We start from the raw sequence: 21,892 nt of genomic DNA on the forward strand, positions 1-21,892 counted from the left end.
CCTGTGCCTTCCTTTCTCTGTGGAAATGCATATGTGAAATTGAAAGGAAGGGTAGATTTCAGAGGGGTGGTAATTATTAAAGGAAGTCTATGGCTAATTCTGATATTTTTTCATTAGCTAGAATTGAATAAAATAATACTAATGGAATACCAAAGGCAAAAGAGAGTGGAGATCACTGATGGAAGTTGGAGATCATGTCAGTGGGTAGAGAGGTTATCCTCGATAAGGAGAAGGCTCACCCCCACATTTGAGGCAGGCAGAGAAGCATCACTTATATTAAAACCATATTGCTTATTCATTTTAATTTCTCTTTAAGATAACACATAAGTTATAATTCATGAATGGAGAGAGGCTGCGAGATGTGTACCTGTAAAGAGCTAGGCCCGAAAGGCTTGAGCTAAAAGAATATCATCTCCACGTGCCTTTTTGCTTCCCGGTTTTAGGCAAAAGTACACCCAACAAATGATCAGAACGGAACATTGACATAGTCTGGGTAGCCTCGCCGATTACAAGCAATAGCAAACATCCCACAGCAAAGTGTGATGTCGTGAACTTTCCAGAATGGTTTCCAAATAGAGATGTTTAAGATCAGCTTTTACAAATTCTACTCCGAGCTTGTAATTCTTTTAAAGTAACCGCCTCAGGACCTCTGCTCTCTAGAGGGCACAGTAGGAAGAAAGGTTTATGTTAGAAAATAGTACAGTGAATTCTCTTAAGATCATTTATGTGAGCACAAAGTACAGTGTATTAGGAAGTAGAATCAACAAGACTGAGCAGCTGGTTAAATAGGGGAGATGAGGGAAAGGAAAGAGTAATAGATGACTCTTGAGATCATAAAGCTGGGGGTCTGGAGGGGTGATGGTATTCTCAGCAGAGACAGGGAATTTTGGAGAGAAGGGATGGCTTTGGTGGGTGGAGGGAAAGAAATAAGTCTCATTTTTCACATGTTGAGTTTGAGGTGCCTTAGAGCAGTGGAATCAAATTCAGATAGAAATGAGGGCCATTGAACTATATGTAAGGAATTCCCACAGGCTCCTATTGACTTAGAAAACTCCATATTAATATTATCTATGTTCTGTTGTATTTTTATTTATTTTGTAAAATATTTCCCAATTACATGTTATTGTAGTTCGGGTTGCATTTGGTGAGAGTGGCTCTTATACACACTCACGTTTCTGTTTATCTCTATCTTGCAACGAGCTGCATAAAATGATAATGAGCCATGGGAGTTGATATTACTAAGAGAGAGGATATAACGAGAAAAGAAGGTCTAAATCAAAACTTTGGGTTAGGAGGAGAACGAAGAAGTCAGATGGTTGGAAGGTAAACCTGGTGAGAGCAGTGTCACAACAACTGAGGGAAGAGAGCGTGTCCAGGAGCCAGGAGAGTGGTCAGTCCTGTAAAAGGTCACAGAGAGGGTGAGAAGGGTGAGGACCGAGCACAGGCCATTAATTAGATTTAGCAATTAGTGGATTATTTGTAACCTCAGAGAGAGCAATTTAAGTCATTTAGATTCAGGATCCAGGTTGTAAGAGGCTGAGAGGACAGGGAGACAATTCGTGGAGACTTTTTTCCTAGGAGTTTGGCAGTGAAAGGGAGGGGACAGGTCAAAGGAAGGTTTTTAAATGAACAGAGGAATCCTGGGAATGCTTGTTGGCAGCGGGAAGGAGCCAGTAGACAGGAAGAGATTGGAGAAGGGAGAAGCAGGGCGGTGGCAAAGGGCTGAAGTGTTGGTGGCTGCTGTTCAGTAGCTTCCTGGGGAACTGGAAGTGTTTGTCACGCCACTGCCAGGGTGGTGTCTTGGCTCTAATGCTGCAGATAATAAAGCTGGTTAGCAAAAACTCTTTATTTTTAAAATTTATTATTTGGTTGTTTTTATTTTTGGTGAGGCAATTGGGGTTAAGTTAAGTGACTTGCCCAGGGTTACACAGCTAATAAGTGTCAAGTGTCTGAGGCCAGATTTAAACTCAGGTACTCCTGACTCCAGGGCCGGTGCTTTATCCTTAAATTGATTGTTAATAGTAGAGAATGGGAAAATGGAGTTTTACTTCCTTTCATGAGATTTTGCTTTTCTTACGGAAATTGTCAGTCTTTAGACAGTTTTTCAGTACTTTAAATCCATCATGTTGATCAGCAATTGAATTTGTCATTTGAGTTTTTACCCTCTAAATACTGTCCTCAGGAGTGTTCATAGCTTGAGACATATTACACGTAGGCCAATGATGGCTATAAGCGTAACAAAAATGATAGATACTAATCTAACCTTATAAACATTTATTAAGCATCTACTATGTATGCCAGGCACTGAGCTAAGTGCTGGGGATACAGTTAATAAAAAGAAAGACAGTCCCTGCCCTCAAGAAGCTTATAATCTAATGGTAGATGACACCCAAAAGGAGGCATGAAGACGGTGGGGAATGGAACAGTAGGGGGAATCTTGTCCTGTAGAGTGGAAACTAGGCAGGGTAACAGGTGCAGAGTGAACGGAGGGTCCAGTCTCTGCCCTCTCTAGAGGAAGGCGTCAGGAGGAGTTGGGTCCTCTGCTCTCCAGCACTCCAGTCAGAGGGGAGAAGAGGCTGAGGAAGATAGGCTGGTGATGAATTAGCAGCAGGATGATGAGCTTAACCTGGGAGAGTCTTCTTGTTCCTTGAGTGGAAACCAGGCAGGGCAGCAGGTGGAGAGCGGTGGCTAAAGACAGGGCTCAGGTAGAGATAGGGCAGAGCTTGTCATTTCTTGGGGGCCAGAGCCATTGTGGTCTGGCCAGGGGAAGGGCTCGTTTCAGGCCCTGTCGCTTTGTCGTGCTTGGTGTTACTGGTGCAGCGTGGCTCGGTGGAGTGACTGCTGGACCTGGATCTTGATCCCAGATGTGCCACTTTCTTCCCTTTCTCATCTTGTGGGCATCCCTTCCCCTCTGGTGCTCCTGATGCTCTCCATGCCCCTTCCATTTGTACTGTTAGATGGTCTTCCCTCTCCACTCCCTCAAGGCTTCCCCATTGGATCCCTGCCCTTCTTCGGTCTTGTCCTTCCTCTCTAGGCTCTTATTATCATGGGCATGAACTGTTATAAGAGCTTCCTGACTAGTCTTGCTTTTGGTCTTCATGCACCCTGGGCCATTTTGCATGTTGTATTTATTAAACTCCTTTTATACAAGCATTTATAAAGTCCTGCTCAGTGCCAGGCATCAGAATGATCTTCCTGAGACACTCTCCTTGGCATAGCAATTGAAACCTCATTGCCATAGGATATAGTGCAAACTGTTCCCCTTTTGTTCTTAGTACCTACCTTAACCTGTGAGGTAGGCACTATTATCCCCATTTCACAGATGAATAAACTATGGCTAAGAGTTTCAGTCCCCTTGCCCAGAGTTTGTGTTGTTTTCTTCTCATACATCCTCCTTACACGTCGCCCTCCTCTCTACCATTTTAAAATCCTATCAATCCCGAAATCCTGGCCCTTTTCCTGCTTCTTCCACAAAGCCTTCCTCTCTGTGCCTTAGCCCAAAGGGATCTCTTCCTCTTCAGCCACTTTGGCAGTATAACGTATTGCTTTGTACGCATGTTCAATAAAGACTAGATTGTGTGAGTCTTTCCTTTGCACACAGCATAGACACTCCTTGTAGTGTGGGCATGTTCTATGGCCCCTAGTAGAGTGCTTTGTATGTTACTCATCAGGACCAGTTTTTCTCCCAACTTTGGCTGTGTGAAAATGGATGAGCCCAGCAGGCTTTTTATGCTTGTTTGCACTCAAAATGCACCAAAGCCACAGGAGGAACAAGCTATTGATAGGAAAGCTGCTAAAGACCTGGCCTCCATGCAGCTCTGCCTTTCTCTTGATCACTGCTCCCTACATTTCATCCAAGTCTGTAAAGCTCTAAGGATCTTCCTGGGCTACAAGTGGGGTCATTTCTCAAATATGGCTGCCAGGAAGGCTAAGGGCCCATGGGAGAGGCTTACTTTCAGGAAAAACAGGGAGGGTAGTCCTGGTGTTCTTAGCCCTGCTCACTCTTCCTGCAGTGTTGCATTTGTTTGGGTGCGGAGTGGAGTGGTACATCTTATTCATTTATCTATCTATCTATCTATTTATTTTTGCGGGGCAGTGAGGGTTAAGTGACTTGTCCAGGGTCATACAGCTAGTAAGTGTCAAGTGTCTGACACCGGATTTGAACTCAGGTCCTCCTGAATCCAGGGCCAGTGCTTTATCTACTGTGCTACCTACCTGCCTCCTGGGGTGGTACATTTTAGAAAGGATGTGGATAAGCTGGCTTGAACCTTCAGTGTCAGAGTAGGTTATCCAAGATGGTAAAGAGCTCTCAGTTTATTTGACAGGAAGAGCCATTGAAGGAATAGGCACATCTGGCTTGGAGAAGAGAGACTTGGGGGAGGTCTTCAAGTACGTGAAAGGCTGTATTGTGTGAGAAGGCTTTTGGAGAGATGTTCAACTTGTTTTTCTTGGTTCCAGGGGCCAGAGTTAGATGTCTAGGGTCAAAGTGGGGCTTGATATAAAAAACAACCATCACGGAATGGAGGTAGTGAATTTCCCCCTCACTGGACATCTTCAGGCAAAAGCTAGATCACTACTTTTCCAGTAATGTTAATAACAATAATAACAATGATAATAATAACTAAAATTTCTATTACACTTGAAGATTTGCAACATGCTTTATGTCTGTTAACTCATCAACCTTCACCATTTTACAGTGGTTTCTCCAGGGTCACACAGACAGTTAAGTGTCTTAGGTAGGATTTGAATTCGTGTCTTCCTGACTCCCATTTCTCTCCACTTCTTGAGCCATCTCCCTTTGTATGCTTGGGGGGAATCCTTGTCCAGATATATGTTGTACTGAGTAGCTACTGAGGTCCATTTCACTAAAACAGAAATACTGTGACCCTAATATTTGGACCAGAAGTTGGGAAGACATGACATTGAATCTGGCCTGAGACACTTCCTAGCTTTGTGACCATGCACAGGTAACTGAACCAATGCCTCAGTTTGCTCATCTGTAAAATGGGCATATTAATATCTATAGTACTTATCTTTATAGGGGATGAGATAGCATATGGAAAGTACTTTGGAAGCCTTAAAGCCCTGTATAAGTTTAGTTTAGATGATGATGAGTCTATAACGTCATTAGGGTGGTTACTTGCTCCCCTGGTACAGATTGAAATTATTTTCTATCTTTTCATCTTTTATGGTTTTAATCCATGCCCTCCTGTAAATCCTTCTCGGGGTATTCATTCAACATGCAGAGTCTTCCTCCATTCTTTTGATGTCTGGAGGCTATCGTTGTAGCACTTGGGCTGCTCATGTACTGTCTTCCATTGTCCCAACATGACTGGCCCTCTTCCATTTTGGGGCAGCTGTGTCCTCATGGATGTATCTTATAGTTCTTCTCATTAGAATGCCATGGCTGGTGATATGCTGCCTTTTACCCAACCATGCATTTTCCCAGTGCCCTTTGGGTCACTTCCAATTTTACTTCTTCTTTTGCTCTGGTCTTTCATGACTCATGACCATGCAGCATTAGCAGAAGATTCTTGGTGCTGACAAGTAGGACTTTGGTAGACATCACTGTGGAGTTTTGCCCATGCACATACATGCCCAATACTCCTGGTTCATCCTTGTCATCATCGCCAAGCTTGCTTGTTGCCCATCCGTAGCACTTGTCTGAGACAGATGGACTTGTTCAGTGAGCCATCCATCAAGTTGCATGTTATCATCTGGTCAATGTGTGTTTCTCATCATTTTTTTTCCATGTGCACACACATTTTTACTAATTGTGGATTTCCCTAAGGAGGCTACAGAAATTTGTTTTTAAAACTGAAGCTTCCCAAACAACTAAATTTTCATGTATAGGTAACTGATGGTTTTTAGTATAACCATGCAGGGCTTAAACCCATTTTTCATTTAGAATGCTTTTTAGCCGATCTCGTGTTGATTATATTTGGGAGATCCAGCTCCTTTGTGCTGTGCTGCCTTGGAAATTATAGTAGTGCATGGCTAAACAGTGGAGTCTAGAGAAGTCTCTTGTCCCCTTTGTCTGGCCTCGGAAAGCTGCCTAATAGGGAAAGTGATTTCTATTCCTCTGCATTCCTTTCATTTGTGACATTATTGAACGTAAGACTGATATTAGGAAAAATACCATAATAAGTGGAAAGTTAAGTCTTTACATGAATCCAAGGAGAACCATTATCATTTTTTGCTGTCTTTGTGTTTTATAGTTTGATGGGCATTAAGAATGAGGTCAGAGTCATATAAACAAGCTTTCTTTAGCTCTAACTTTCTTTTTGCTCAGTGACTTCAAAGACAGGATGGAATCTAATGAGCTGTTGGGAATGGGATCTTACAGTCCTGTGATCAGTAAATAACCTATTTCTTACATCTTCCCTTGTGATTTTTAGATGGTGACATGCAGTGCTATGCAAATATCCTGGTCACTGAGCTGTTCGATACAGAGCTGATAGGGGAAGGTGCCTTGCCCTCGTATGAGCACGCCCATAAAAATCTTGTAGAGGTAGGAAGAAGTTTGAAGTTTGCAATTTAAAGCTTGTCTGTACAGATGGAAACATTGAGTCATGGTTTTTAGTATAACCATGCAGGGCTTAAACCCATTTTCATTTAGAATGCTTTTTAGCCGATCTCGTGTTGGTTATATTTGGGAGATCCAACTCCTTTGTGCCGTGCTGCCTTGGAAATTATAGTAGTGCATGGCCAAACAGTGGAGTCTAGGGAAGTCTCTTGTCCCCTTTGATTGATGCATCACTTCTTTCTTGGGAATCAAGAAAGACTTAGTGTAGAACTTGAACTGCATCTTGAAGAGGTGAGAGATTGAAGTGGCGTCGAGGAGGTAATTCATTCCAGGCATGGGGGACAACCTGTGCGAAGGCATGGAAATGGACAGAGAGATGTCCCGTTTGATACAACTGTGGAGGGTCTGAAGAAGAGTCTTATGGAGTGAGACTCAGAGCTGAGGTTGGGGCCAAGTTGTAAAGGGCTTTAAGAATCCAATAGAGAAATTTATATTTAATCCTGGGCTACGTTTCCGAAGTTAGTGAAGTGACATCCTCGGGCCTATTCTTTAGGAAAATCACTTTGGCCATGCTGAGGATGAACTGGAGAGGGGGCTTGTAGGAAAGTCAATTAGGGGCCGTTATAATAGCCCACAGAAGAGTTGATGAAAACCAGGACTAAGGTTGTGACTATGTGAATAAAGAGAACAGGTGGATATAAGGGAGGTAATGGAGATGGGAGATGGAGAAATCTAGCAACTGATTAGACATATGAGCTGAGGAAAGGTGAGTTTAAAATAATACTAGTCTACAGACCTGGGAAACAGAAGGCATGGTGCTATCCTCAACAGAAATAGGGAAATTTGGTAGAAGGGGAAGACAACAAGTTCAGTTTTTAGACATGTTGAATTTGAGATTTCTGTAGGACATCCAGTTCAACATATCCATGTCATTTAGTGATGTGGGACTAGAATTCAGGGGTGGAGCCATAGATCTTGGAGTTGTCTGCATAGAGATGATAATTGAAATTGAGGTCTGATGAGATCATAGAGAGACAGACAGACACACACACACACATAGTAAAAGCAAGTGCACGTATAGAGGAGACAAGAAGTCCCAGGACAGAGCTTTGGGACAGATCATGGATGATCAGGCAGCCAAGGAGACTGAGAAGGAGTCATCAGACAGAGAGCAGGAGAACCAGGAGAGAGTATTAGTGGGAAAACTAGAGAGTGGAGAGTTTCCAAGAGAAGAGCATGGTTGGCCGTGTCACGCAGCAGAGAGGTCAAGAAGGATGGATAAGAAGAGATCATTAAGGGGCAGCTAGGTGGCACAGTGGATAGAGCACTGGACCTGGAGTCAGGAGGACCTGAGTTCAAATCCGGCCTCAGACACTTAACACTTACTAGCTGTGTGATCCTAGGCAAGTCACTTAACCCCAATTGCCTCACCCCCCCCCCCAAAAAAAAATAAATAAAGAAGAAGAGATCATCAGATTTGGCCATTAAGTGATCATCCGTAACTTTGGGGAGAGCAGTTTCAGAGAAATGATGAGGTCAGAGGCTGGACTGGACGGGATTGATGAATGAGTGAGAGGAAATGGAGCAGAGGCTTTTATAAGATGATGACTTGGGGAGGGGGGTAGTGGGTCCAGTGAAAGTTTTTTCCTGATGAGTTAGACTTGTACATGTCTGAAGGTGTTTGGAAAGCAATATGGAGATAAGGAGAGACTGAAGCACACCGAAAGAGGAAATGATTGAGGTTTCATCTGCTGGGGAAGATAAGATAAGATTGTAGAGTGGAGGGAGGGAAGTGGGGGGATCCCATCCTGGGGTTTTGCAATGAAGAGAAGAGGCAGCTTAATGGCCTCACTTTTCTTGGTGAAGTAATAGGTAAGGTCCTTAATGGAGAGGCAAATTAATGTACAAGGGCTGAGGATTTCACAAACTTGAAAAGCACCGCTTTAAATATTTTCCTTTCAAAATGCCAAGTCAGTTTTGCTACATGCTGTGTTTTGCCAGAGGTAGAGCTTAGAAGCTATGGTTTAGGTGTATGTCTTTAGTATTCAGGGTGAATGAGGGAATGAATCTGCATGACCACAGTTAAGAGCCTCTTTTTAAAAGTATTTAAGAAGGGAGCAGAACTTTAAAGTGAGGATCTCTCAAGTCTGTGACTCTACCAATACCTTGTCTTGTGATATAGGGCAGATTATATGGGCCTTTTCTTTAATTCAGGTTACTTAAATCACATTACATGGTATTAGAAGTTACCACAAATGTTTACTATTAAAAAATAATTGACTTTTCCTTGCATGGAAATAATGAGCATAAGAGTAACTGAATTCATTGCTTTTTTCTTTTTTATGAACCTTTAGGAAAACTGTGAGGCAGTGCCTCACAAGGCAACTGTATATGCTCAGCTGGTGGAGTCCAGAAGAATGTGGTCCTGGAATAAGTTGTTTCCTCTTCATATCCAGACAGACAATGCTGAGAAAATTATTGTTGCCCCCTCAGAAATGGAGAATTGCCCAGGGGCTCCATCAGTCTATGATATTCAGCTGAACCAGATGCCGTGGGGTGACTTCACTGTCCTGAGTAATGTACTGACAATGTTTAGGTAAGAAAGGAAAAAACCCCAAACCAATCCTTTTGTTACAATGTGCTGTCCAAAAAGTAAAGTACACAGGCAAAGATACATAATAGAATTGGGTGCTTGAAAGGGAAAGCAGCACACGGCCTTTGGGGTGAAGAGACTTGTTGATTGATCATGGAGTCCAGTTTAATTGTTGATAGGCACATCATGTATTCTTTTTTTGGCCACGCAGTAAGGGTTAAGTGACTTGCCCAGGGTCACACAGCTAGTAGGTGTCAAGTATCTGAGACCAGATTTGAACTCAGGTCCTCCTGAATCCAGGATCAGTGCTTTATCTACTGTGCCACCTAGCTGACCCCGCATGTATTCTTTTTTTTTTTTTTTTTGCGGGGCAATGGGGGTTAAGTGACTTGCCCAGGGTCACACAGCTAGTAAGTGTTAAGTGTCTGAGGCCAGATTTGAACTCAGGTACTCCTGACTCCAGGGCTGGCGCTCTATCCACTGCACCACCTAACTGCCCCTTAAAAAAATTTTTTTTAATAAATATTTTTATTTAAGGTTTTGAGTTCCAAATTCTATCCCTCCTTGTCTTCCTCTCCTTACTCCTCCCTGAGGCAGTAAGCATTCAGATTAGGTTATACATGTGCAACCACGTAAAACATTACCATATTAGTCATTTTGTATAAGAAAACTTGAATAAAAGAAAAAAAATGAAAGAGTGAAAAATAGCACTCTTCAGTCTGTGTTCCATCAATATCAGTTCTTTCTTTGGAGGTGGATAGTAGGCTTCATCATTAGCTCTTTGGCATTGTCTAGGATCATTGTTTGGTTGAGAATAGTTAAGTCATTCACAGTTCTTCATCAAACAGTACTTCAGCCACTGTGTACAGTGTTCTCCTAGTTTTGTTCACTTCACTATATATCGGTTCATGCAAGTCTTTCCAGGCCTTTCTGAAATCATCCTGCTTGTCATTTCTTTCTTTTTTTTTAAGTGAGGCAATTGGGGTTAAGTGACTTGCCCAGGGTCACACAGTTAGTAAGTGTTAAGTGTCTGAGGCCAAATTTGAACTCAGGTCCTCCTGAATCCAGGGCTGGTGCTCTATCCATTGTGCCACTTAGCTGCCCCTTGTCATTTCTTTATAGCATGACAATATTCCATTACAATCATATACCATAGCTTGTTTGGTCATTCCCCAATTGATGGACATCCCTTTGATTTTTTTTTTTTTTTGCAGGGCAGTGAGGGTTAAGTGACTTGCCCAGGGTCACACAGCTAGTAAGTGTCAAGTGTCTGAGGCCGTATTTGAACTCAGGTTCTCCTGAATCCAGGGCCGGTGCTTTATCCACTGCACCACCTAGCTGTCCCTCCATCCCTTTGATTTCTAATTCTTAGCCACTACAAAAATTATTGCAAGAAATATTTTTGTACAAATAGGTCTTTTTATCTACTGGGGGGATGTCTTTGGGATCATGTATTTTAAAAAATGTTGTGTTGTTGTTCTTCTATTTAAAATATCACGGGGCAGCTAGGTGGCTCAGTGGATAGAGCACTGGCCCTGGAGTCAGGAGTACCTGAGTTCAAATCTGGCCTCAGACACTTGACACTTACTAGCTGTGTCACCCTGGGCAAGTCACTTAACCCCAATTGCCTCACTTCAAAAAAAAAATATATCACTATCTCTTTCTCTTGGCCATTAGAACCCTCCCTAGCAAACAAAACAATTGAACATGTTGGCCATATCTGAAACTGTATATCTCCTTCTATACCTTTTGTTTACATTGTCTAGATTTCCCCCTATATCATGTCATATATTCTTTTGTTTTTGTTTTTGCAGGGCAATGAGGGTTAAGTGACTTGCCCAGGGTCACACAGCTAGTAAGTGTCAAGTGTCTAAGACTGAATTTGCACTCAGGTCTTCCTGAATCCAGGGTTGGTGCTTTATCTATTGTGCCACCTAGCTGCCCCTGTATGTTCTTAAAATGTGAAGATCCCTGACATTAAAAAGTTCTCAAGTTTCTTGAATATTTTTTTACAGTGTGGACTTCAGCAAGCAAGTGAATAGCTCACCAACCTATCACACGATGCAGTTTGAGCCTCTAGTGTCTGGCAGAGCACAGGTGGTCCTGTCATGGTGGGATATTGATATGGATCCTGATGGGAAAATAAAGTGCAGTATGGCACCTTACTGGGTGCATTCTGACCCTAAAAATATTCAGGTAAGAGACCTGTGTAGCATATTGAATCTTGGAATCAGATTGGTGTTGGAAGAAACCTTAGGAATTTTCTTGGCCAAATCTCTTATTTTACACAGGGAAATAGAACCATAGAGTTATGGTCACACTTCAAGTAAGTGACTGAGCAAGGAAGGAAACCATCCATTTTGTTCCAGGCACTGTGCTAAATGTCCTACAGTAATATTTGTTTTACATTGACATATCACAGTTTGTTTAGCTATTCCCTAGTCAGTGGGGTCCATTTGTTTCTAGTTCTTTGCTACCACAAAAATGCTGTAATAAATATTCTGGTGTATATGAAGCCTTTCTTTTTATCAGTGACCCATTAGTTCAATGACCTTTAGACTCAATGACCTTTTTATCAATGACTGGGTGAGCGCCCTGCGATGGAGGACTCTTGTTGTTTTTTTGGCCTTTCTGTGTGTCCCTAGTGCTTCATATGCCTGTGTTCAAATGCTTGTTGACTTGACCTCTTTGAGTCAAGAGGTATGGACATTTTAATCAGTTTTTTGGATAATTTCAAATTGTTTTCCAGCGTGGTTATACTAATTCTCAGCTGTGCTCACAGTGCATTAGGATGCCTATGTTTACACAGTCCCTTTAGCATTGACTATTACTATCTTTGTCAACTTTGCCAATTTGCTGGTAGTAGGGTGAGACTTCAGGGCTCTGTTTTCTTTTGTGCAAAGTGAGGGCATTAGAGTAGAGGACCTCAAAGCCTTGCTAGTTCTAACATTGTTGAGCTTTGTTGGATAGTGGTTTCATGAGCTTCAAAATCTCAGGCCAAATTGATGTGTCTCATTCAACACACACACACACACACACACACACACACACACACACACACACGGAATAAAAGCCTTCTGACACTTTTAGATAAACTTAGGAAGCTAAACAAAACTTGTTCTAGGATAAATTGTGCTTCCTTTCAGTTTTCAGCTGGTCCCAGTGAAGGTACCCCACAAATCAATTCTGTGTCATGGTTTTATTAATGATGGACACCCCCAGGAGCTAATCTGCATACTTTTTTGTTTGTTTGTTTGTTTTTTGGGCGGGGCAATGAGGGTTAAGTGACTTGCCCAAGGTCACACAGTTAGTGCCAAGTGTCTGAAGCTGGATTTGAACTCAGGACCTCCTGAAATCAGGGCCGGTGCTTTATCCACTGCGCCACTTAGCTGCTCCAATCTGTACACTTTTTAATGGGTTAATTTCTTCCACTGATAATGTCACAAGCATCAGTAATACCAGTGAACTTTGAACTTTTGAATTCATCTCATGTAATGGGACATTTAGTGTATTCTGGTCTCATTGATCCTCAGAATTTGTACATTTTTGAGTGTTTCTTAGGTCACAAAATAAAATTTGAACAGAAAAAATGGAGATTTTCTAAATGATATGGACTGGAGAACATGCAGTAAGGTTAGATTGAATACTGTTGCTTGAGAAGCAGCCTCCTATTGCCCAAAAGAACCAGCTTAGTCTGTAAGACATTTTGGCATAGATTGTCAGCTGTAGAAGGAAATGTATTGCTGTTTCCATCGTCACAGGAATCATATGAGGAAAACTTCCTCTTTGCTTCATGCATTATAATTGTAGCTTTACATCACTGAATTCACTCAAGGTGATTAGGTGGCACACTGGAAAAATCTGGGCTTTGAGTCAGGAAGATCAGAGTTCAAATATAGCCATAGATACTTACTGTGTGGCCTTGGGCAAGTCACTTAACCTCTAAGTGCTCAGTTTCTTCAACTGTAAAATGGGGATATCAGCAGCACCTATCTTCTACTATAGTTTTAAAGCTCACATGAAGATTTCTAAAGCCCTTATCATCATGCCCATCATATCGTTAGGTGCCCAGTCAACATTTGTTTCCCTCCTACTGCCTGAAAGTTCAACATCACATGAGTTGGTTGGGGTATTTCTTATTAGTTCTAAAATGTGTTCAAGAGAGTCTGTTGGACATTTTATCAGTAAGGATGTAAGTAATGCTATATTTTTGCTACAACCAAAATACAAAGTCTACAAATCTGAAAGAACAGAATTAAAAAAAAATTAGCAAAATAGTTGAAACTAGATGCAAATTTTTATGTATTATTCCCAAAGTTTTATAAATGTTTGATGAAAACTAATACAAGTAAAGAAATGACCCAGCAGAAATAAATGTAGGAACATTTCCTTTTATTTATAGCATAAGTATCATGTTTAAATATAGGCATTATTTGATGCATCTGGGCCATATAGGCAGAACTACCTGCTTTTTTCCTTGTTATTTGAAAAGTCTTTAGAATCCTAAGGAATGCTGATAACGATAAAGTCACAAATTATGTAACCTAAGCCTTTTTTAATTTCAGGTGACTAAATTTTTTTTTTTTTGCATTGCTTGGAATGCCTGGTCCTTTTAGTGTTAAAAACAGTTGGAGATCTCCTAGGGTTTTGAGGACCAGTGCTGCAGTTAATGGTATAAACTCAGAATCTCAGGGGTGGAAGAAATCTCAAGGACCTCTAATCTACCTGGTCTGTTATGATGTGTTTAGTTCCTGACTGTTTTTTAAAAAATTTATTTTATTGTTTTTTGTAAATAGTCTATTATTTTTTCTAATGACATGTAAAGATAGTTTTCAACATTCGTTATAAGATTTTGAGTTGCACATTTTTCTCCCTCCCTCTTCTTTCCCCTCCCCAAGATGTCAAGCAATCTGATATAGGTTATACATGTGCAATCATGTTAAACATATTTCCACATTAGTCATGTTGTGAAAGAAGAAACAGAACAAAAGGGAAAATCCATGGAAAAAAAGTGAAAATAGTATGCTTCGATCTGCATTCAGAGTCTTATCAGTTCTTTCTCTGAATGTGAATAATAGCCTTTTCCATCATGAGTCTTTTGGAATTGTCTTGGATGATTGCATTGCTGAAAAGAGCTAAGTCTGTCTAAGTTGATCATCATGCAGTGTTGCTATTACTGTGTACAATGTTCTCTTGGTTCTGCTTACTTCACTCAGCATCAGTTCATGTAAGTCTTTCCAGGCCTTTTTGAAATCTGCCTGCTCATCATTTTTTACCACACAGTAGTATTCCATTACATTCATGTACCACAACTTGTTCAGCCATTCCCCAGTTGATGGCATCCCCTCAATGTCGAATTCCTTGTCCCCACAAAAAGCTGACTCCCTGTTCCAATGAGTTAGCTATCCCTCTTGGCTTTGTGTAATACACAAGTATAATAAGCATACTATCAATACGTTTATGCAAGGTATGGATAAAAATATTTAAAAACATAGGACCGAGCAGAAATCTCTGGGGAACTCTACTAGAGTTTTCCTTCTAAGTTGAAAGGATATATACAAACCAATTATCTAATCAACAAATATGTATTATGTGCTTTCTGTGTGCTAAGAATACATGTACAAAGGTGAAAAAACACCTGCTCTCAGAGCTTAAAGTCTAATGAGGCCCCAAACAAGTACATATATATTTACATGCAGGGTAGTTTGGACAGGAGAACACAAGCAACTGTGGGGTTCAGGAAGGGCTTCAAAAGGCAAAAGAGAGCGCTTGAGCTATGTCTTAAAGGAAGAGAGGGACTGAATGTGGTGGATGTCAGGAAGGGAATGTATTTTAGGCATGGGGAGCTAGCCAGAGTCAAAGCACAGAGGAGATGGAGGGTCAGTCAGGAACAGACCGGTTTGGTTTGATCATAAAGGGCTAGAGGAGGAATAATGGCCTTTGAGGCTGGAAGGAGATTGGGATCCGGTTGTGTTGATAGCTCAACAGAAGAGTTTATATTTGATCCTAGAGGCAATAGGTATGGAATTTATTGAAGAAGGGAGTCAGTGTATAGGATAGACGGAGGGAGGAGAGGCTTAAGGACCTGACACAACTTAGGAGACTGTTGTAATCACCTAGATGAGAGGTGATTAGGGCCTGACTGTGGTGATAGCTTGTGAGCGTGGAGAGAAACAGGGTCAGATGTGACAGATGGGAAGATAGAAATGGTGAGATCTGGCAACCAATGGTATGTGTGGGGTGAGGGAGAGTAAGTATTCCAGGATCATATCGAGGCTACAAACCTAAGAGATTGGGAAGATGGTGGAGCCCTTGAGAGAAACAGGGTAGGGTTTGTGGGGAAAAACAAGGAGTTCAAATTTGGGCTTGATGAGTTTAAGATGTCTTCCGGACATCTTCTATCATTAATGAATGATTATTCTGTTTGGCCATTCAGCCAATTCTGAACACACCTAATTATATGGTGTTCAGCCCAGTTCTCTCTATTTTTGTCCACGAATGAGATATTTTGTCATATGCTTTGATAAAATCTTGGTAAACTATCTACAGAACTCCCCCTTTCAATGACGCTAGTAACTCTATAAGAAAATTAAATGAGGTTAGTCTGACATTTCCTCTTTTTGTTGAGGCCATGCTGGCCTCTCTCTTTCCCCTTCTAAATGTTCACTAGCCATATCTCATAATATGGTGTTTTTTTTTTTAACTTCATAATATGTTACAAAATTTTGTTAGGAATTTGAAGTCAAATCTCACTGCTCTATATTGTGAAGAATTTGTTCTTTTTGCTCTTTTCCGTTCCTGTAGTACTTCTATTCTCTGTGGTCTTTCAGAGACGTCAGTGTCTGTCAGTGGCTCAGTGATAACATCTGCCAGGTTTTTAGTATCTGAAAACATCATTCACCCGGACCCGATTGAACTCTCTGTGGTCATTTACGTTCTGTCTGTGTCCCTAGTCCTCCGGGGCATGATTCCCTGTTGGTCACATTTGTTCTGCGTTTTTAGTCCAAGACACTGTTCTACCCGGATGAGGAAACAAAGTAAGAGTTGGCTAAATCCTCCCTCTTGTCAGGCGTTGTCCCACCCACCCTGAGGGGTGCTCTTGTCCCTTTCTAAACCCTCATCTTTCTCCTACTGTACCTAAGTATATGTATATACTTTACTGACCTTACCTCTCCACGGCTTCCTCAGCTTGTTCTGTGCGTTAGCTGTCCTGAGACTAGTACTGGGCTTTTGTACTCATCTTCTTTTACCTGCCCATGCTTCATTGTAAACATGCTTTTAAAAAATATTTAACTTTTTTTTTCAGGGTGGGGGACAATGAGGGTTAAGTGACTTGCTCAGGGTCACACAGCTAGTAAGTGTCAAGTGTCTGAGGCTGGACTTGAACTCAAGTCCTCCTGAATCCAGGGCCGGTGTTTTATTCACTGTGCCACCTAGCTGCCCCCCAAAATATTTAACTTTTTTTTTTTTCGGTGAGGCAATTGGGGTTAAGTGACTTGCCCAGAGTCACACAGCTAGTAAAGTGTCAAGTGTTTGAGGCCGAATTTGAACTCAGATCCTCCTGAATCCAGGGCTGATGCTCTATCCACTACGTCACCTAGCTGCCCTCCAAATATTTAACTTTTAAAATTAATTAAAACATGTTTCTCCACCTCACTCCACCCCCTAATTGGGGAAAAAAGAAAGAACCATTATAATAAATATGTATAATTAGACAAAACAAATTCCTTCATCAAGGATGTCCCCAAAAATGAGTTTCAATCTGTATCCTTGTGTAGCATGTTTTCTCATTGGTCTTCTGGAATCATAGTTGGTCATTTTGTTGTTGATCATTTTGTTGTTCGTGTTTACTATATTGTTGTTACTGTATTCTATAAGTTGCTTTCCTGGTTCTGCTCATTTTGCCTTCCATCAATTTTCTGTACATGTATTTTAATCTTATCCATTCATCTATCTATCTATCATCTATCTGTGTGTGTACATGCATTTTAGTCTTATCCATTCATTTATCTATCTATCTATCTATCTATCTATCTATCTATCTATCTATCTATCTATCTATCTATCTATCAACTATCTATGTGTGTGTGTGTACATGTATTTTAATCTTATCCATTCATTTATCTATCTATCATCTATCTGTGTGTGTGTTTGTACATGTATTTTAAAAAGCTTAGTTGATTCATGAATTCTAGGTCTATCCACATTGGTTTCTTTAGACAACTTACTTTCCTCCTGTCCTCTTCTTTGTCTCTTCAGAATTTCATTTTTGTCGCCTCCCCATCAGTTTGGGGCTGATTTCCACTGTAGAATCCACGGCATCCCATTTACCTGTTTTCCTCAAATCTAGGGTATTTGCTTAGTTTTCATTCCCTTCTTTATCTGTTTTAAGAGGGATTGGCCATTGCAAGGTTCCCACCATTTCTAGCCTCAGCTTTTCTTATTCATGAGAATCACTTCTGGAATAGATTTTACCTTTGTTGGTTTATCTACCATTTGAAGCATGAAAGCATCATTAAGGCAAACCAAGATAATAATAATGACTCAGTTTTTGTTAGAGAGAGAGCTTCGGCACATTGCCAGGTTTTCCCTTCACTATTACATCATCCTCTGTGTCTCTGTTTCCAAATTCTCATGTATTTCATCTTTCTGGCCAGATGGTCAATAGTATACTTTAAAGACTATATTTTTCTGTTTCTTTCTATATAGATATTAACCCAAATGCTTTCCTTTCTTCAAGAATGCTTGAGTTCAAATATGACCTGCAACACTCACTAGTTTTGTGACTCTGGACAAGTCATTTACCTTCTATAGGTCTCAGTTTCCTCAACTGTAAAATGAAGATAAAACAGCACCCACCTTGTAGGGTTGTTGTGAAGATCAAATGTGATAATATATGTAAAAGCACTTAGCATGGTGCCGGCACATAGTAGGCAGTATAAATACATATTTACTTTTTCTCTCACTTCTCTCCCTTCCCCTCTGCCATGCTTCTCCTCTCTGATTCTTAGATTTCCTCACATTAATTTTATCTTCATTGTATAGTGCCTTTAAAATTTTACCTAATCAAAATCGTCCATTTTAGCTTGTGTGATCCTCTCTATCCCTTGTCTGGTCAAGAACTCTTCTCATTTCCATAGATCTGAAAAGCATCTTCTTCTTTGAGCTTCTCTAATTGGCTTATGATGTTAACCTTTATGTTTAAATCATTTACTCATATGAAGCTTATTTTAGTCTATAAAGTGAGATGTTGATACGTAACTAGTTTTGGTCAGACTATTTTCTATTTTTCCCAGAAGCTTTTATTGAATTGTGAGTTTTTATTAGTAGCTTGGGGCAGCTAGGTGATACAGTGGATGGAGTGCTAGTCCTGGAGTTAGGAAGATTCATTTTCCTGTTTTCAGATCTAGCCTCAGACACTTACTAGCTGTGTGACTTCCTGGGCAGGTCACTTGACTCTGTTTGCCTCAGTTTCTTCATCTGTCAAAAGAACTGGAGAAGCAATGGCAAACCACTCTAGTCTCTTTGCCAAGAAAACCTCAAAAGGGGTCTTAAAGAGTTGGACATGACTGAAAAATGACTAAACAACAATAATTGAACTGAACCCCAATAGCTGGTTTCTTTGAATTTACCAAACACAAGACTGCTGTGTATATTATGTAACTAATTTATTATACTGATTGACTTCTCTATTTCTTTCTTTCTTTCTTTTTTTTTTTTTAGTGAGGCAATTGGGGTTAAGTGACTTGCCCAGGGTCACACAGCTAGTTAAGTATTAAGTGTGGGAGGCCGCATTTGAACTCAGGTACTCCTGACTCCAGGGCTGGTGCTCTATCCACTGTGCCATCTAGCTGCCCCGACTTCTCTATTTCTTAACCAGAAATGGTTTTAGGGTTGGGATATGATTTACCAAGGTCAAACATGGGAAGTAGCAGAATCAGAATTTGAAAACAGGTCCTTTAATTCCAAATCCAGAGCATTTCCTACAACACTGCTGCCTCTGATTTTATATATAAGGAAACTGAGGCCCAGAAAGGTGAGGTCACCCAAATCACAAAGAATTTAATAGCAAAACCAAGTTTCGAATCTAGGTTTCCTAACTCCTTGTCCAGTTCTCTTTTCACAATCCAGTTCATTTTGAAGACAAAATCTTGATCTCTGTAAACTTAATTTAATATAATAGTAGTTGAAAAATAGCATTTAATGGGAAAAAACCCTGCTCTGTCCTTTTGAAATTACTGGGCTGACAAATATAATTTGAATATATTAAAACCTTATAAAATTGTGCTTGGGATCCATGCTATGGACCTCTTAATTAAGTCCTTCATGTTGAATCTTTCCGGTAAAGAATCATGTTATAGCAGAGGTTCAATGCTTATATCTTTAAATTTAGCAGACCAAGTTTTAGAATTTTCTTTTTCTTTGGTTCAACCAAAAATAAAGAGATCTTAGGCCATTGTAATATTTTGGGAGGGAGGAGGGCTATGCTGTCCTTTTTAGTACAGTTACTGTCAAAGAAACACCCTGTGCTCCTCCAAGACAATGTGGGTTGATTAGTATTTACAGCCTCCAATAACTAACTTCCATGACCTCCATTTTGAAAACTTCATTGTGATCCTGAAATAGAATATTGCTATTATGGCTCATTGTGGGGAAGTGTTGGGGGTCAGGTGAGTAGAGAAAAGTGTTCTACAAATCTGGGCAGTTTCTGATCATTTTGAATAATTTCTATTCATTACTGATCACTTTTATTGTTTCTTACTCCCTATTTTGATTTTCTCAAAACATTTTTTCCCTATTTGTTCTATTCTTATGTAAAATCCTTTTAGTGGCGGGATCATTGGATGCAGTGTGTTTATTTTCTGCCAAATGAAGAGCCAGTGGTCCAGGGTGAATCCCTCTATCTGACTGCTCACCGTGATGATTATTGTGTGTGGTACAGCCTTCATAAAACCAGGTAATAAGCCCGAAGAAATAGATGGGCAAAATGCATAGTCATTGAAAATGTGGGAATCTTGTCCCCAGTAACATTTCTGCATTTATTTAGATTTAGTATTTATGAGGTCCTCCAAAATCCTGTTTGATGCCTCATCATGTGGAGGAGACCCTGCAATTCTCTAAGACTATGTGCAAACAGAGAGGTGTAAGTGGTTTGAAAGATACCAAAGATGGGAAAAACAACTTACCAAGTATCTGTGACCACAGTTTGACCAGGTGTATATGAAAAGAGATTTGATGGAAATGTTGGTGTGGAGGGATTTAGTCATCAGGTATCTGAAAGAGGGTGAGATGCTGAAAGTGTCCCAAAAAATCTTGGGCTTTATAAATACCAAGAAAAGATGACAGCTGACACCATTAGCTCTTGACCTATATGCCTATTTTCCCATTTATATAAAAATTTTTTTGGGAAGCCTTCACAGATACATTGAAGGTATTCTTTTTTTTTTTTTTTAGTGAGGCAGTTGGGGTTAAGTGACTTGCCCAGGGTCACACAGCTAGTAAGTGTTAAGTGTCTGAGGCCGGATTTGAACTCAGGTCCTCCTGACTCCAGGGCCGGTGCTCTATCCACTGCACCACCTAGCTGCCCCTCATTGAGGGCATTCTTGATGAGGGTTTTAGTAGGAAACTGACTGACCTTTGCAAAGGATATTCCACAGTGGATTATTTGCCATCACATAACTGACTGAAAGATGTAAACAATATGAGATACTACTGTGTTTTTTATTTGTTGGCTACAAAAAACCATTTGATTTAGTAGAGCCGAGTGCCTCCATTGAGGCGTCTTCCGTGCATGCATCAAAATTATTTAAGTTTTAAGCAAAGGGAACAACAGAGACAACATTCCTCAAAGATCTCTCTGATCATTAACGTCACCACTGTCATGGAGGAGGCCCAGTGTACAGTTCTGGTTGAAGAGGGGCTCCCTATAGATGTTCAGGCTCCCCTGATGCCCCTCTTTGTGGATGACCTTGTGCTTGTTGCTTTAAGTTCTGGAGCATTCGGAGTCTTCTAGATGAGTTCCGTACTCAAAAGAGGTTGGCCTAATTATCTACCCAGGAAAAGCCCAGGAGATGTTTAATAAATATTTGTTGAATTTAAAGTGGGTAGAAAGAAAGAATATAATTTCTTTTGTAGAATCACAGAATTTCACAGAAGGGAGCTTGGTAGTCACCAATTCCAAATCATTCTTGAAAAAAGCCAATCATTTCTGTAAGATGTCAGATCAATGGTCACCTAGCCTTTGCTTGAGACCCTTCAGTGACAGGAGCAGCTGATTTTACTTTGGAAAGCTTTGTCTTTCCCCCCTTCCCAATTTATTTATTTATTTTTTGTGCTTAATAGTATTTGATTTTTTTCCCAATTACAGGTAAATGTAGTTTTCAACTTTCATTTTTATAAGATTTTGAGTTTCAAATTTGTCTCCCCTTCCCTCTCTCCTCCCCAAGACAGCAAGCAATCTAATATAGGTTATATAGTACAGTCATGTTAAACATATTTCCACATTTGCCATGTTGTGAAAGAAAAATCAGAACAAAAGGGAAAAATCATGAGAAAGAAAAGCAAAAAACAAAAGTGAAAATAGTATGGTTCAGTCCACATTCAGACTCCATAGTTGTTTTTCTGGCTGTGGAGAGCATTTTCCATCATGAGTCTTTTATCATTATATTGCTGAGAAGAGCTAAGTCTATCACAACTGATCATCGCACAGTGCTATTGTAATTGTGTGCAATGTTTTCCTGGTTCTGCTCACTTCACTCAGCATCAGTTCATCT

At 40.5% G+C, this 21,892-nt stretch overlaps 1 protein-coding gene across 3 annotated transcripts in view; it reads left to right on the forward strand.

Moving 5' to 3' along the window:
- PRMT7 (protein arginine methyltransferase 7) overlaps positions 1-21,892 on the forward strand; it is a 72,654-nt gene that overhangs the window by 32,425 nt on the left and 18,337 nt on the right. For all 3 annotated transcript variants that reach the window (XM_043983892.1, XM_043983894.1, XM_043983893.1), the window contains 4 exons: positions 6,399-6,511; positions 8,881-9,122; positions 11,135-11,315; positions 19,949-20,076. In XM_043983892.1, the coding sequence (XP_043839827.1) occupies positions 6,399-6,511; positions 8,881-9,122; positions 11,135-11,315; positions 19,949-20,076 (664 nt within the window). The remainder of the gene's footprint in view (positions 1-6,398; positions 6,512-8,880; positions 9,123-11,134; positions 11,316-19,948; positions 20,077-21,892) is intronic.

Source organism: Dromiciops gliroides, chromosome 2 (genome assembly GCF_019393635.1).
Source record: "Dromiciops gliroides isolate mDroGli1 chromosome 2, mDroGli1.pri, whole genome shotgun sequence".
Taxonomy (NCBI): domain Eukaryota; kingdom Metazoa; phylum Chordata; class Mammalia; order Microbiotheria; family Microbiotheriidae; genus Dromiciops; species Dromiciops gliroides.